Source organism: Impatiens glandulifera, chromosome 5, assembly GCF_907164915.1.
Source record: "Impatiens glandulifera chromosome 5, dImpGla2.1, whole genome shotgun sequence".
NCBI classification, from domain to species: Eukaryota; Viridiplantae; Streptophyta; class Magnoliopsida; order Ericales; family Balsaminaceae; genus Impatiens; species Impatiens glandulifera.
Genome location: NC_061866.1, coordinates 12,035,004 through 12,052,294, shown reverse-complemented (window position 1 = coordinate 12,052,294; position 17,291 = coordinate 12,035,004). Strand labels below are relative to the sequence as shown.

Genomic DNA, 17,291 nt, shown 5'->3' with positions numbered 1-17,291 from the left:
TGATGCAAAAAAAACAACACAAAGTCATGGTTCATTAACCCCGATAATTGGGAGATAATGCAAAAGTTTTTTGTCGGTCTCGAGTACAAGAAGAAAAGTGAGAATGCAAAAAAATGTCGGGAATTCCATAACTATTTAAGAACATAAAAAACTAGTTAATGACATTTTATGAAAGTCAAAATAATGACGAGGTACAATTTCAATTTTACAAATTATTTTTAATGCAAAATACGTGTTATAACTTTTGTGTTTTCTTTGATCAAAATAGTTTAGGGGAAAATTAGTTTAGGAGCTCACAAGTAACACAAATAAGAAACTTCCTAATTATTTTTGTTTATGATCTCTAGCAATAAAAATGTAATAGAATCATTTTTCGCACATAATGTAATTGTGTATATGTTTATGCACGAAGGAAACCATTTTAGCAGCGCGACTTGCATCTATGTTAATGAGTGCTGATAGTTTAGTCTTTTGACATGTTTACAACTGTTTTCAGGTGTGTCATGTGACATTATCGTCTCTTATGTTATTGGTCGTGCAAGGAATTAGCCCTCTAGTTGATCATTCTTGGAAGATGGAAATAGAATGGGTACATAAAATGGCAAATCTACCTATTTGCTAGCGAACTCCTTACTACTAATCCAATTTATGTGAGGTACATGAAGTGGTAACTTAGTCATCTACTTTGTTTTTTTGTTAATGATGTTTCATGTTAACTGGTTTTCTACAATACAGTGTTTTTATAAAATTTGTGCCCCTAGAGTTATCTTTCAATTTATTTATTTGATATGTTGACCTGAAAAGAGAAATTCCGTAGATCTAAATGTAGATGAGAAACAGTATGGTGTTGTAAAAATTATTGATTTATCTGACCATTATTAGACAATTAATTTTAAGGAGGATCCAAGAGTATTTCATTGTCATCTGTAAAATATAATTTTGTATGCATCCTTGGTTCTTTTATTTTGAATTGTGGTTACAAAACTTATATTCTTCTTGAGATCATCATACTGTAGATTTTATTGGCGATGACAAAAACAAAATATACATATTCTCTGTGAACTGTTTAAATTTACAACAATATTTACTCTCTTTATATATTTTATACAAAGAAATAGTAGTATTTGGAGCAATAAGTGGAGGAGCTTGTTTCCTAAAAAGTTTGATAATGGGCAAGCAGAAGAATAATATTTTAATATTTGTTGATGGGCTTGATCTAATGAACTGGTAACTTAGTCATCTATTTTTATTTTTTTTTTGTTTTTTTTTTTTTTTTGTTAATGATCGATTCATGCTAACTAATTTGATACAACAGTATTTTCTTATGCTAGTAGTATTGTCAATAAGAAGAGACCGTCTTGGGATTGGGAATCTTCATCTTTTTTAGGAATTAATAATTTAGTTTTTTTAGTGAAAATGATCCACAATTTATATTTTGTGTGCTAGACTGACATGTTATCATATATGTAACATTTATGTGTGTAATGTTATGGATGAGACCTTAGATAAAGCAGTTAGAGCAAAACAATTGGGGCTAAAATGAGAGTATGAACTAACTTTCACTTTTTTTAAAAATTTGTTAGAAACTACTAAAAGCAGTTGGAGTTAAAAACAGTTAGATACACTTTATCTAACTTTGTTAATGTTTTTTTATGTTAGTAACTATTGAGTGATAAATTTTGTGTTTTATTTCTGAGTGAATATTATTTTTGACTTAATACTTTTAAAAATAGTTATTTATTTGTTTTAAATATTATTATTATTAAAGTTTTCAAATATGTAATGTATTATAAGAAATAATTTGGAGAAATAAAATTTGAAATAAATATATTAATTTTTGACGAATAATTTTATGGAAAACAAGAATTTTCTGATGGATATTCCTATCAAAACAAGAGAAACATTATGACGGATATTCCTACGGAATAGTTTCCAATGAAATAATCGGTCAAAAAATATTGTTGTAAATTCCGTAGTAAATACAATGGAAAATTTCCAGTGAAATTATACGTCATAAACATCGTCAAAATATTCGTCGTAAATTTCGTAGTAAAAGTTACGGAATATATTGTGTAACAAATATCATCCCAACATGGCACATATGCAGGAGAAACCATCACAAATATTTCTGACGAATTTTTTCAGAATATTTATTGACGATCGAAATACCGACGTTTATTATACAAATAAAAAAATATATCGCCAATAATATATTGGTCAGAAATTCTGTAAAAAATATATGTCACAAATATTAAGTTTTCTTGTAGTGAATCAATCCAGACCTATCCAACTAACTTAAGAAATCTTTACTATTATCTATTTGCATTACCATTTCAGTTGGTTAAATTTGCATATATATATATGAACAAAAATCAATGTGATAATAGAATATTTGTACAAAATAATTATTCAAAAGTCGCCTTATTTTGAAATGTGATATTCATATATAGTTATTTTGTGCTAATTTTCTAGATTTAAATATAAAAATAAAATAAAAACTTGTTTTAAAGAAAATAGAGTTCAAATGTAGAACCAGAAACAAAACTCGATAACAAATCTCTTAGAAATCACTTTTGACACTCCAAATAGAGTGTTTTCTTCACATGCAATTGATCATAATTAACCAACAAGAACTCGATTTCTTCTTCCTCATACCCCCAAAATTACACAAAGGTTACAAATGGTTAAATTTTATAAAAGTAAGTAATAAAACATTTCAATCATGCATCAATCACATTGCAATATTGATTTGAAGGTGAAATTAGTTTTTCCTAAATGTATGTATATATGTCTCACAACATTAAAAATTATAAATTTCAGATTGAAGGTGTGAACATATATTGAAAATATCTAAACCTAACTTATAAATCCAGCTGCTGCTGTCTCATAGAAGAGGAGAACTCTCTTCTTGGCTGGCAGCTGTACTTCATTTTCTTACTTGAAATGGTACCTCCCCATCCATCTTTTGTTGGTAATAAAAGATTTATTATACACCAAATTTAGGTTATTTTGGTTGTAAGTGAAATATTTATGCCAAAACGCATTTTGGCATATTTATTGTCCCTAAGAATTGCTTTTGTCTATACTAAAAATGTTTTTCAAGGCATGTGGTGATAACAAAAGAATTGATTGTGGCAAGGTGTGACATATGACCGGTTTTGAAGAACATTAATCATGATATGTTTAATGAAGACAAGCTCATCATATCATAAGTCACCTGTCTCATTATTTTGAATCTAGTTACTAAAAAGAATTATGTATAGAGCTAGCAAACCCATTTTTTGGACCTTCCCAATGACAAAACTCTTTATCCAATAATCTCTTAACTATATCAATAAAATGTTACTAATTAAAATAGTTAATATTAAGCTGCACATAATAATTGCAGCTTCGAACAGGAGGGTTATGCACATGAAATCGTAAGAGTTTTATTTAAAAAAATAATAATTATTTGGATAATTTTTAGAAATTTCATATTCGAAGCCATGCAATTATTTGTATAATCTTCGAAATCTTCATCTTGAAGAGGTGTGTGAAATTATGTTTTTATAATATTTGGATAATTTTTAGATTTTAAATGGTTATACCCTTTGATTGAGTATGTAAAAGTAAATAATTAATTTTATTATATTATAAAGTCTAAGGACCAATTTAAACAATTGAGAAAGTTTAAGGACTTAAATAATATTTCATCATCAACAATTTCGAATAAATACTTTGCATAACCCCGTTTTGATATTGCTTCTTTGTCATTTCTTCATCTTCTTATGGATTGGTTTTCGATATTGATTCTGGTTTTAATAATTGTTCGTAGGATTTTGGGATTCGACGATTACAGACAACCATCACGGAAAAGCACTTTAAAAATTCAACAGAAACAACAATTCATATGTGTTTATTGCCGGATTAATTGTGGTTTCATTTGAAAAAACCCTTTTTTGTGAATTTCAAGTGATAGAACATTTAAATATAAAACGTACAATTATTTAATTCTTAGCAAAACGAAATCAAAGAGACCTGTTTATGAGATCTTAGAAGACAAACAAGGAATTTATTTCCATAAAGTGGATAATTAGATATGTAGGACATACATACATACATGTTCTTGAAAAACAAGGAATTTAATGTTATTATTTAATGAATGTAAAATAAGTTGATCATAATTATAAGTATGGTACAAAGTCCCAAACCTAAATCTGCCCAACTAAATGTCTAATCTCTGCATCTTCTACATATTATCATCCTCTGTTCTCTCTTTCTTGGTATGTTATCTATGCTTCAAAGAATGTCATCTCTATATTTACCCATCCATCAGGCATCATGGTCTGAAATCGAACTTACCCATTTGACCCGGGTATTCCAAGTTAACCGACCCGTTAAAGAAATAGTTTGGTGGATTCTGCTGATGAAGGTAATTGGTTCTCCGGGTTCGGATCTCACTCTGTACTTCTTCATCCATTGGTGAAATAGAAGGAACACACATTTCATTAAACACATTGTTGGTATTTATCATATGACCCTGAGTCGGCTGCCCGATACCGGTTAGATCGGGGACGGGTCCTACTCCGACAAGGCTTGCCCAGTCAAAATTTGTAGAAGTTAAGGTCTGAATGTTTTGCTTATCATCTTGTTGTTGAAATGTTTTCAAATAATTCATTCTTGGTTGATTGAATAAACCGTTGTTGATCTCCGGCAAGGAATCTAAAACGTCGTCGAAATGGGAAGAGGATGAAGACGATGAACCGGCGTGGCTCTGTTCTTTGTTTACAATTCCGGCAATGGGTTTGTCAGCACTTGAATTTTTCTTATAAATCCGACATAAAACCCATTCATCCAACTGCAATTTAAGTAACATGAATCATTAAAAATTGAATCTTTTTTAACCCGATGAACAATTTAGAATCATAAATTAATGAATCAAGTACCTTGGTGCTGCCGGTTTTTCTTGAAGGTTCGGAAAGTCTATATTCATGCATAATCCAATTAGTTTTTGTTCCTTTTGGAGCTTTTCCAACGTAAAAAACCAAAGCTTTCTTAATCCCAACTCTTCTTCCTTCAGTTGTAATCACCTTATCAGTTCCAGTGGCCTTCCAGTACCCAGTACCCGCAACTCTATTGGGTCGGGACCCGTTTGGGTATTTACGATCCCTCGGGCTAAAAAAGTACCATTCTTTCTCTCCGAACGTCGCCTTACCTGAAATCAATCAATCGTAAATTCAAAATCGTAAAATATAAATCTTTCTATCCAAACACACAAAGATAAAGTACAGTATACTTACTGGGTAAAACCCATGGATCATATTTGTAAAGGTCAATTTCTCCTATGATTTGAAGAGAGAATTGTTGACCCGCAACTTTTCGACATAAGTATTGAACTAGAAGTTCTTCGTCAGTCGGGTAAAAACGGAAACCCGGTGGTAGGCTAAGCTGGGTAAGCGGGTCGGTATTCTGAACACCCATATTTTCGTTTTCCTTTCTTTTTTAAGATGGAATTGGAAGAGAGAGAGAATGAAATAGGAATTTGGAAATTGTTTAGAATTGAAGTTGGTCTAAATAGGCAACAAATTGAGGGTTGAGATAAGTCTATTGTCGTTGTCTGACTGTTCATTGTGGGACCCGATTCGGAAGTTCACATACCGTTCACAAGCTGCCACGTTTTCATAGAGGGCTGGACGCTATCGATGTTGCCGACCTTATCACAAAAGTCCGAGGCCAGATGAATTTTCGTATTTATTTCAACAATTTAAAACGTTTTAGATGAGAATATTTGTGACTATTGTTTTAATATATATATATATATATGACAAGAATGGTTTAAATAGAATGACAAATAATGACATTAATAAAAATTGTAACCACGTTACTTAATAAATTATCGATTTCATATATTTTCGAGAAAACCATTAACTCTTCGACCAGTTCTACTAATTTTCTAGAATGAATTTCAGAAAACATCATAATAATAACGTTATAAATGAAATGAATCACACAATTACGATAATTGAATATTCGACGATTTCTATGTATGTCTATTATATCAACTGAATCGATTCAAAACTTCCCATTAATTAAAATATCAAAAATAAAACTCCAAAACAAAATACTTTAAATACTAATCATTAGAACATAAAACATTATATTATTAAAGTTACTCAATTTAACAAGTTAACTTGACATGGAGGAAACTATTACCATATGGTCAATTTGTGTTAAACCTTCTTACTCCAATGGTTAGTAATTCAAATCTTACCCCCATAATTTTCACTTGACATGAGATTAAAATTACGTTTTTATAAATTGATATTTTCATTGTAAGAGGTCTAAATATTTATCTTTAGTTAAATCAGGTAATTTTGACTAATCAAATTCTCACACGATATAATTTATTCAATGGAGATAAATATTCGAAGACCTGCTTTATCGTGAAGGGAGAATCCCTCAAGCTTTAGCTTTAGAGGGAATATATGGAGAATTATGAAGGTAACAATGAACTTTGATATGACTTATTTACCTCGATAATTTGGTCTTAACCCAACATTCATTGGTATCTCACCAAAGAATGGATAGTTTATACTGAGGATTACAACGATTACGTACTCTATTTAAAATGGTTAGAGATATTGAGATTTTAGCACAAATTAAATGAATAGGATGGTCAACTCGATAAAAATGAATGATGCATTATTCCTATGAAGAATGGTACTTCGTCTTTGACACTTGTACTACATAAATTGATATTTTCGACAAGATCATTAATAATAAGAAAAAATATAAATAAAATGGGGCAAACTCCAAATAGGTGGATGGACATAAGATATAAGAGTGTAACATGAATTATAACAAATAAATAAAATGAAGAGGTAAATAATCAAAACTAGAAGATTTGAGATTGTTTTGTTTGCTTCTCACAAATTTTAAACAAGTCTATCGTAAGATTATTTAATTATAGTTTTCATTTTGTTGTGATGTTAATGTTTATTTGCTTATACTTTATTCATTTTGATTATCAAATTAGTACTACCCAAAAAGTGTAAAGTGAGTTAAAGTTTAGAGTTCTAAGTTACAATGTTGAGCAAAAAATCATTTTTTATTAAAACGGTATAAAAAAATAAAATTTGTTGGTTTGAGAGATTTGAATCACCTCAAAACAAAAAAGAAACAAATTATTTGTCTTGTTATAACATATAATTCAGATTATGTGTTTAGATGGTAGTAGTACTCGTTTATTCAAATGATGAGATTTTCCCATATATAACATATTGGTCAAATAAAAAAATAGAATATCCAGGTATATACTCTTAATTACATCTTTTTGGCTAAGAATGGTCTTCCCTGTTAACTTCACTACAGAGAAGTCCAAAATTGTTTATCATCAAATAATATTTTATTCTGTTTATTTTCTAATAAGTAGGTAACCAATATTACTCTATAAAATAAAAATAAAAATAAAAATAAAAATAAAATATCCATTGGATTGACATTTGACTTGTGATGGTGCAGCCGGGGATATGACCACGTGGGTTTGTTTTTATTTTATTTTATTTTATTTTAATATTAATATGATAATAAGTCAAAAGTTTCACAACTGTATTTGAGCAGTTGTATTTTGGGTTATTCGCACATGAGACTGATTACATGGAAATGGATTATTTTAGTTAAAGTGGTACATAATTAAGTTTCATAAATTTTTTTATTTATTTTGAATTAAAAAAAAAATTAGTATGACACCCCATAATTATGATTCTCCACTTAAACTTAAAGTGTTTTCAGATGAAATCGAACCCGTGATATTTTGGTTTCTTAAGCCGACTTTTACCACTGAACTAACAGTTTTTAAATGTAACTGTAAAATGGTAATTTTTATAAAATTTCACTTTTAAATAAATCACTAATCCTTTTAAATTTTCTAAACTAAAAATTAATAATTATTAGCTACCCATATTGAATCTACTTAAAATATCTTTTTGCAATTTTTAGAAATTTATTACATACCTAATTATTCATTTTTAAACTAAATTTAAAATATTCATAATATAAAATTATTACAAATAGCCTTAATTATTTTACCTATATTTTAATTTTGTTTAATGTTTTACAAAAACAATATTTCAAACCTATTTCTCTTGTAAATGTCCAAAGTAGTTTAATTTTACAATCTCATATATTTACGGGCACCATCTAGACAGTAAGAGCTTGTTTGAGGTTAGTTATTTGAAGTTTTAAAAATAAATTGTTGGATGAAAAAAATTATTGTTTAAAATTGTACTTGAAATATTTTTTATATTTAAAATTTGTAAAAGTATTTTAGTATTTAAGTTGATATAGAGAAAAATGGTAATGATTTTGAATAGTAAAGATTTTTTTGGTAAAGAATTAAAAAAAATATTAATATGTTATAATGAAATAAAAAATTAATAATTTAAAATAAATTATATTTTAATATTTTTTCTCTCATTTAAATCATATAATTTCGTTGTATGATAACATAAACACGAATGGTATAATTTTAATTAATGAATTAAATGATGTGATAAATAAGATAATACAATAATTTTTTTATTAGTTTTTATTATTTAACTCAAACTGAATCGGGCCTAAATTTATTTATATTAAAATTTATTTAATTAAAATAATTTATAATATAATATAATAAATTAAGCTTTCATTTATAATAATTTTTCATAATATAATTAAAAAAATAAATATAAATTTAAGTAATATAAATAATTTCTAAAATAACAAGTCATAAATTTATAATTCTCACCTAAATATAAAAATATAAAAGTAGTTCAAATTATAAATATCTCCAAATCAAGACTTTTATCAAACATATTTTAATTGAAATGATTGTCATAATTAATGTTAGTAATAATTTGTTAACTTTCTCTCTATATAAATTTAAATATTTATAACATTATAAATATGAAATTTTGTTTGTAATAATTTATTTAGTGTTGGCATTTTGGTTAGTTCAGATAAGCTAGCTTCCTCATTCAAATTGATTCCTTTAGAATCTCATAGGCAGATTGAAATTATTATATATTTTTTTTAAGTTAAAAATCAAACTAATTGAAATTGACCCGTCTTATTCAAATGAATGAGTGGCAGCTGTCAATGGATGAGGCATTAGAAGTTAGGCATGAAATTATTTATTTATTTATTTATTTATTTTCATATATTCACGCATGGGTACAAAAAAAATTAAAATACATGGGAATGATGGGAGGAGGTTAGACTAGAAAAGAGTTTTTTTTTTTTCTTTTTAATATTATAAATTAGATACCCTCATCTTCAATTTTGTGGTTAGTGTAAATCAAATTTGATATTTAATCTCTTCATAATTTATTTTTTATATTTAAATTATTTTAATAATTTATTTTTATTTTTTTAATTAAAACTATATTTTTTTTATTATATCTATTTTGAATTATCAAATAATTTTAATTTATCAACTAAAATATTTTTAAAAATAAATAAATAATTAAATATAAAAAACTAATATTTTGTTTTAAAAATCCATTTAATATTGTATAAATGATAATCGTTTAAACCTGACGAAAAAACAAATACAAAAACATGTATGTTCACCTTGTCACCAAATACACTCGAAACAAGATAAGATTAATCATTTGAGATCAATAATGAAAAATAAGTAAAAAATGTTCACCAACGAATAAATATAACATAAAATATATCGTTAACGAGCTTAGAGAATCTCAAAAAGTTCTATGAGTTCAAGACCGAGTCCATCGGTTTTCCAGAAGAGATCTACCATATCGTCATAATAATATTGTGGAGTAAACGCATTGGTCGACCGCAATCACTAAAAGTCATACGATTATTTTCAAGCAAAATAGTTCGCATGAAAATAATCAAGATAGAGACTCATATCTACTCAATCAAACCGAACACGCGATTTTTATCGAAATATTTACCAACCAACAATTGACTCAATGTTAACCTATTCAATGTCGATCATGTTCTAACTCTAAATTGCAATAACTTATTTGCAATGGCAAGAAAAACATTATATTAAATCAACAAATTTAATTTTTATAAAACAATATTCTTTATAAGAACACATTAGAAATTAATATGAAATAACCAGCATCAAACAAACTCTTATTTTTTTTTGGTTGCGTTTAAAGTAAAAGTTGTTTCTTTCTTTCACTCATCAACTACTTAATAAGTTTAACGATGACGGTAGTGTTTTTGTCCTTATAGACGTCATATATGAATGTATGCATGAATGTAGTCTCATTTTTTATTATAATTAATTAATTAGTTATAGCTTTTAGAGGTGGCGTGGACCGGTCAAAACCCTAGCTATCAGTCTTCTTCTATATTATTATTATTATTATTATATTCCTTTGTTAGCTGAGCTGGTTGGTCCAAAACTATATCCTATTCATCAATTCTTTTGGTCCAAACATGCACATATAGCTCTTTAAACCAGATTACAAAAGCCTCTTAACGTGGCACACCCTAATTAGTACTTAATGACACGTTTGCTTTTGGAATAAGAAAGACACACTTAATTAAAGATTGTGTTATTTGTGAAAGATGGGTCTATCCTCCAACGTTTAAAATGCACTCTTTTTTTTTAATTAATTAATTAAATTTTGAGAGAATTAGAAGCTAATTTAAAAAAAATAAAAACTCCATTTTAATATAATTGAATATGTTATCTTTAGTTATCATTTAGTCACTTTTTAGAATAAATTCTAAAAAATGCCAGGATAGAGTTCGTTATATGGTGGGTTTTCTGAAATATTCTTTACTAAAAAAAACTTTTTAATTATCATAATTTTTTTAATATTTCATTAACTAAAATATTAAAATATATTTATAAATTTTAAATATAAAAAATATTATAATAATTCAACTAATCTCAAATAACCCAATAAAGCAATCTCTTATTATTAAACCTAAATTTATTTAGGTAACGAAAATATAATTAAAGCAATAACACGAATTCTAGAGGGAATCGAAATTGTGATCTTTTGGTTTCTTAAGCCAACTCTTACCACTAGACTACCTTGGTGGGGGAAAATGAGACAATGGAATAAGAATGTAACCCATAAACACACTTAACCATTAACCAGACGCATAATTTTGCCTCCTGAGTTCTGACAGGTTCGAACACATCACTCAGGGTCGACCTTAGGGTAAGCTCGTCAAGCCCTCGAGCTAGGGCAGCCCATTGGTTAAAAATAGTAAGCTATTTAAAGAAATGTATTGTAATACTATACATAAAATGATGTAACTTAGTGGTTCAAAATAAAACATAAAAAAGTTATATAGTCATGGGTTCAAATCTCACAAAAAAACTAATTTTTAAACTAGACCTAGGGCAACAAAAATATATCGACCTTTTTTTACCGGGGCTGGGGCAACCCAAAATTCGAGGCTGGCTCGCCAAGACCTTAGGGTGAGAATATCCAAATCTTGTTGTCGCTAGCTAGAAGAGGTGATACAAATTGGACAATGGATTAAGCATGTAGCCCGCAAACACACTTAAACATTTAATTAGACGCAGATTTGTCGCTTAACGGACTCGAACTCAGGACCAAGACTGTCAAAATCGAGAATTTACGTAAAATCGTTAGCAGTTGTAAACTCGTAAAATCTAGAGTTTACTTAAAATCGTAAAATCTAGAATTTACTTAAAATCGTAAAAATTTAATTTGAAAAAATAATAGTTATATATTATTATTATTATTTATATAATTAAATATTTTATACTAGCCAATTTAAAAAATTTATATATGTTAGGAAATTAGTCAACAATAGTAAGGGGGTGACCAAGTATTGTTAACCGCGAAAACATTCTATTGATATTAACTCTATTAGAAGATAATATATGTTTTTATTCTTCACACAAGTCTTCACAAACTCTTGAACAAAGTTAAGTGCGGAACTGTTTCTTGTTTAAACTTAAAGCGTCAGATAAAGAGTATGAAGATTTGGAAAGTAAAGAACACAAGACACAAAGTTTGTTTATGGATGTTTTGAGCAAACTCTCCTACGTCACCCCCTCTTCTCAACCTTGAGAAGGATATTCACTGGAAGATTTGGTTTGAATACAACACTTACACAAACCCAGTCGAACAACCAAGACTTAGACAATGCATGTTTATGAACTTCTAGCACACAACACTCTGTTGAACAAAATATATTCTATCAACTTAAAATACTGAAATCTCACACAGAAAGAACAGTATGTAATAAAACTTTATGATCTAGCAAACTTGTAAACTCTTAGAACTCGAGAGCTTGAGAGAAGGTTCACAAAAATGCTTGAGACTCGTAAAAGCAGTAAGTGTTAGAATCTTTAGTCTAGATCTTTAATCCTTAAATCTATATTCTTAATACTCTATGTCGATAAATCGAGATAAACTGTAATTGCGGAAACGTACCTGGATCTTGAATGCAGAACGGTTCATTAAGCCGTTCTTCGTTATTCTCTTCTTCTTGATCTTGAATCTGGACCTAAATCTGAATGTGGATCTTCTTGTTCTGGATCTGGACCTGGATCGGAATGTCAGATGTGGGTGGGGTTTAAGTCTTCCAACCCTATATCGATAGCCCTCTTTAATATTCTTGAGAGATGAATAATCAACCTTATTGTTCGATGAGAGAAACAAATAGGTAGGCTATCTATATGGGTTGGGGACCTAGCCCTAATATACCCATTTATTATTCGGCCCATCAACGAAATAATGAATGGTATTTCTGCTTCTACACAAATATGTCCCCATATTTATTATAGATGTCTAAATAAGCCTATAACCTTTATACTTTAATAGATCACTTTATTTGGGCTTTAATCTTTATTATGATAACAACTAATATACAATTATTAAATAATATATGTACCCAAATATTGGAAATAATTCCAACAATCTCCCACTTGGGTCATATAATATTTCCTTCAATTGTATATTATAACCTTAAGAGCTCAAAATATTGTTATCATTTCCAAATACATCTATATCAATCTCGTCCATCAATTATATCAACATAGGATTAAAGCGATTTTTGTTACATTAGTTCGTAACTAAACCCTCAATAGTCACATATGTCAATACAATCAAATAACATAAATTAAACATGGGTGTGTAGTGTGGATTAACATGTAGTGTGATCTTTAACATGTCTAATACCAACTGGTCCTCCTTTATTCCTTATAGAGATCAATCTGAATAACTTTATAATCTTGATTTCTTTAAAAACTAAATCTTTAATTTCTTTAGAAACTGATTCTTTAATGTGCACATAAATTCCAAATTTTATCTATGCAAGCATCACAATACAAACTCCCACTAAAACTGTATATCATCTAAATATGCAATATCCATATGAGCAATATGTTTATGAAAGACCTCAGATAGCAAATATTTAGAGAACTGGTCTGTAATTTTAGAGTTTGTCCAAATATACTCAACAGATAAGTAAACATTATGAATTCTTTATTTTCCAAATAGTTCGACTTAGTCGAACTCATATTACTCTTAAAGTAAAAGAACTGAAAATTATTGTCACGTAATATCTTTAGTGGTGTTTCTATATCATTCATAATTTGCAACCCCGTGACAAAATTTTGCAGTCGGATTCTTTAATTGGATGCCACAAAACACCTAATAAATTCTGCCATTAACTTGAAATAATTCGAGTGTCTACTTAACACTCTTCCAAAAATTAATTCTTTAAACTAAAATGATGTGGCACGAATTTTCGACTGTTTTAGTATCCAACAAAATTCGAATCAATATACCAAATGATCTCTATCCGATTCGATTTCACTATATGAGTATGTAATGTTTTGTTCTTAAAATATCACATTAGTTGTTTGGTTGCTTTCTTAATGATCCAAACCAGGATCCTTCAAGTATTTGTCCAACATCATAAATATTCTTAATTTCTTGATTCATATAATCTAGAGAATACATTAGACTCTTGTTTTAAGGAGTCTTATGTATATATTTATTTTCAAGGCTAATCTTGAAGTACTTATGAGACTAAATTTGTCTCTAGATCTTTTAGAATATCCAATAATTAACATCTGATAAATTCTTTAGTCTAGTTTATTTTCTTTAGACCTATAAGGTCTGACCTTAACTGGACAACCCCAAAAGAATTTACTAGTTGTTTTAGTTGAATCTTTATTCCATATATAAGTTGTAATTCTTAACTCTTCCTTCCAAATGAATCAATTACATGAAGATATTCCATAAATGTTTGTTTCCAAATAAAAAAAAAGTATCTAAAGTAGTTCTTTATTTCTTCATCTTTAATATGAATTGTCAATGCCCACGCCGATGTTTCTTTCACCATCAATTGACTTTTGACAATTAACTCAACCGTACATCAACACATTTACTTTAGTAATACTGAAGTTACCATCAAATGTGTATGAGTACTGAAGTTAAATTACTCTTAGAACAAACAAAACAAACTATAATATGTATTCTTTTATGCACCACTTTCTTTAGTAATTTTCTTTTAGGTGCAATATCTGTAATTCTTACAACTTCATTTCTTTATTATGTATTAAGGTATTTGCTAAGTGAACACTATTTATGTTATTTTTGTTTCAATCTTTTATTTTTCTTACACACAATTGATGTGAGTTCATATAGAGACTATGTCTCCCTTTAGACAACTACAATTCACATCAATTAACTTAAGTGTATATAAGAAAATCCAAATTAGATGCATGAGATTACATTATTGTAACACTGACTTTAATGCATTACTTTTGAAACAAAATAAAACATATATTATTTATGAAATCTTTATTCTAATAATACCCTTAGTAATTTTAACCCTTTTAGATATAATTCTTAAAAATACAACAATTTCTAAATATGTCTTAAAAATTATATCATATAAAATGAACTTAAGATGTTGACAAGAAAATAATCTGTATAAGCAGAAGTGTTAACTTGATTAGATAACAAAACAAATGAACAACCATACTCACAAAATTTAATAATCACATAAATACAAAATAATGGTACGTCTCATCATAAGATACCAAACGCAACATTAATATTTAGTCTTTGGACATTAAATATTAACTTGCAAACGGTACTCTTTTGTAGTAATCAAATATTAACAATAAGTCCTATCAAACAATTGGTTATCTTTGGATATTCCAATTATTTACATGGCCCACCGAATAATTGTTACATATTTATTACCACATGTGCATAATGTTATTCTGACCAATTATTTATCTTCCTTTGGGCCGATTAAATAACCGCATGAAATACATACACACTACCTTCTTAATTTATAAAACATATTAACCTTCACAAGAGAGCCTACTTTGGTAGGATGTTGCTTCAATTAATTGATTTAATAAATTAATAACTTATGTACATACTTTAAGTGTGTAACTCGACCAATTATTAAACTTCCTTTTGTCCGATTAATAATCGCATAGTTACAAACACAACCGTCTTAATCTTATAAAACAAATATGTTCTATAAATTAATAATTTGTACATTATTTAAATTTGCAATCCGACCAATTATTAACCTTCCTTTGGACCGATTAACAACCGCATAATTACAAATTTAAGTGGGCCTAAAATTATACCAAATTTTGAATGTGTTATTAATACAGAAAATCTGAATGTTGTTTTATGTATCAAAATTGCATAAATTTCATATGTGTTACACAAAATAAATAATTGTGATTTTACTAATCACTCAATTATTTCTTAATATCAATCAACACAATATATACATAAAGACCGAAATATGTATATATATTCGAATGTGTAATATAACATGATTGATTATTCATCTAAATATAATAATAATAATAATAAACAATTAAATAATCAATTACACAGATTACCCAAAATTCTAAATTTATTAATTATTAGGTTAATTGATTTCCTTAATTCTTGATAAATAACTTAATTCTTGATAAATAAGTTATTGATATTTATTTATTCTTTAATTATAAATTATTATTACTAATAAAATAATAATCTCTTTATTCTTGTCTTTTCTTAATTTCTGAATATATTTATATAAATTGACTTTTTCTTAATTTCTTAATATATTCCGTACATTAATTAAGTCATAAATTAAATAGATGTATTCATCCATTTTTATACTAATTCATTAAATATATTAAAACATAATGTAATCAATATTTATAAAATATTATAAACATGATAACTATTTTTCTTTACTTAATTCTCAAACCATAACCTATATTATAGGTATATATTAAAATTCCAGAATTTAATACAATAACAATTATAGGTATAAATGTATTAATACAAGGGAAATTTGATGAAATGGCCCTCATAAGTGGCTTAATTCCAAAAAAGGCCCGCGTCTGCTAATGTTTGCAAAATGGGCCTTTTTGCCCTGCGAAATGTCCATTTTACCCCTGTAATTGTACTTACTCGAATTACACTTACGCGAATTACACTTACGCGAATTACACTTACGCGTATTACATTTACGCGAATTACACTTACGCGTATTACACTTACGCGAATTACACTTACGCGTAATATGTAATATGCGTACATTGAAAGACGCATATTACATATACGCGCATTATGTAATATGCGTCTTTCATACTATATAAAGCCTAATTTTGACCCTCATTTTAAATCTCCAATTTTTAGGGTTCTGACTCTATCTCAAACTCTATCCCCTTCGATCCCGCTGCTCCTCTAAGGTAAGACATTCTCGTCTCAATGCCTTTTATGTATTCTAGGATTTTGAATATTATCCAAGTGCTATTATGTTGGATGAGGATTTAGGGTTTTAAGTAAATCTTACAAGTTTATCTATGTAAATGACAATCAACAACACATGGGTTTGTACTTCATTGATCTATGGAAGTAGAAGTTAAACATTTCGACGGATATGGAAATTGAAGAGGAGAATCCGACGGAGCTTAACACTCTCAACATCGGTAGAGGATTCGCTAGCGTAGGCAGATTGATGGATGGAGTAGGCAGAAAGTCAGATTGGACGATGAACCATGAATTCAATGCTCATTTATATTAAAAACATGCTCTTTCATTTTGTCTTCCATCTTCCATTGATGATGAACCTATTCCTATTTTGATCTTCTAGAAGGTGCATCCATATATTTTCTGCCAAATTTTTCTTTTGCTGCAATTAAGTAAATAACTTAACATATGGATTAATTACTATGGTACACATTTTCCATTTCCTGGTTTTTTGAAATAAATATAATTTTTAGTTTGTTTGAACATTATTTTCCATTATTGCAGGAGATTCTTGAT

General features: G+C 28.1%; 1 protein-coding gene across 1 annotated transcript; it reads right to left on the bottom strand.

Moving 5' to 3' along the window:
- Nucleotides 1-4,105: 4,105 nt before the first annotated feature.
- On the bottom strand, nt 4,106-5,499 carry LOC124938590 (NAC domain-containing protein JA2L-like). Its single transcript, XM_047479060.1, has 3 exons — nt 5,280-5,499; nt 4,926-5,194; nt 4,106-4,837 (listed from the first exon to the last, which is right to left on the bottom strand). Exons 1-3 carry the CDS (start codon nt 5,458-5,460, stop codon nt 4,319-4,321), a joined length of 969 nt encoding a protein of 322 aa, XP_047335016.1. The 5' UTR covers nt 5,461-5,499; the 3' UTR covers nt 4,106-4,318.
- Nucleotides 5,500-17,291: the final 11,792 nt, after the last annotated feature.

Coding starts and splice junctions, on each gene's coding strand:
- LOC124938590 (XM_047479060.1), bottom strand. CDS start 5,460: ATGGGTGTTCAGAATACCGACCCGCTTACCCAGCTTAGCCTACCACCG. Junction 5,195..5,279: donor TGATCCATGGGTTTTACCCA/GTAAGTATACTG, acceptor GATTGATTTCAG/GTAAGGCGACGTTCGGAGAG. Junction 4,838..4,925: donor GAAAAACCGGCAGCACCAAG/GTACTTGATTCA, acceptor CTTAAATTGCAG/TTGGATGAATGGGTTTTATG.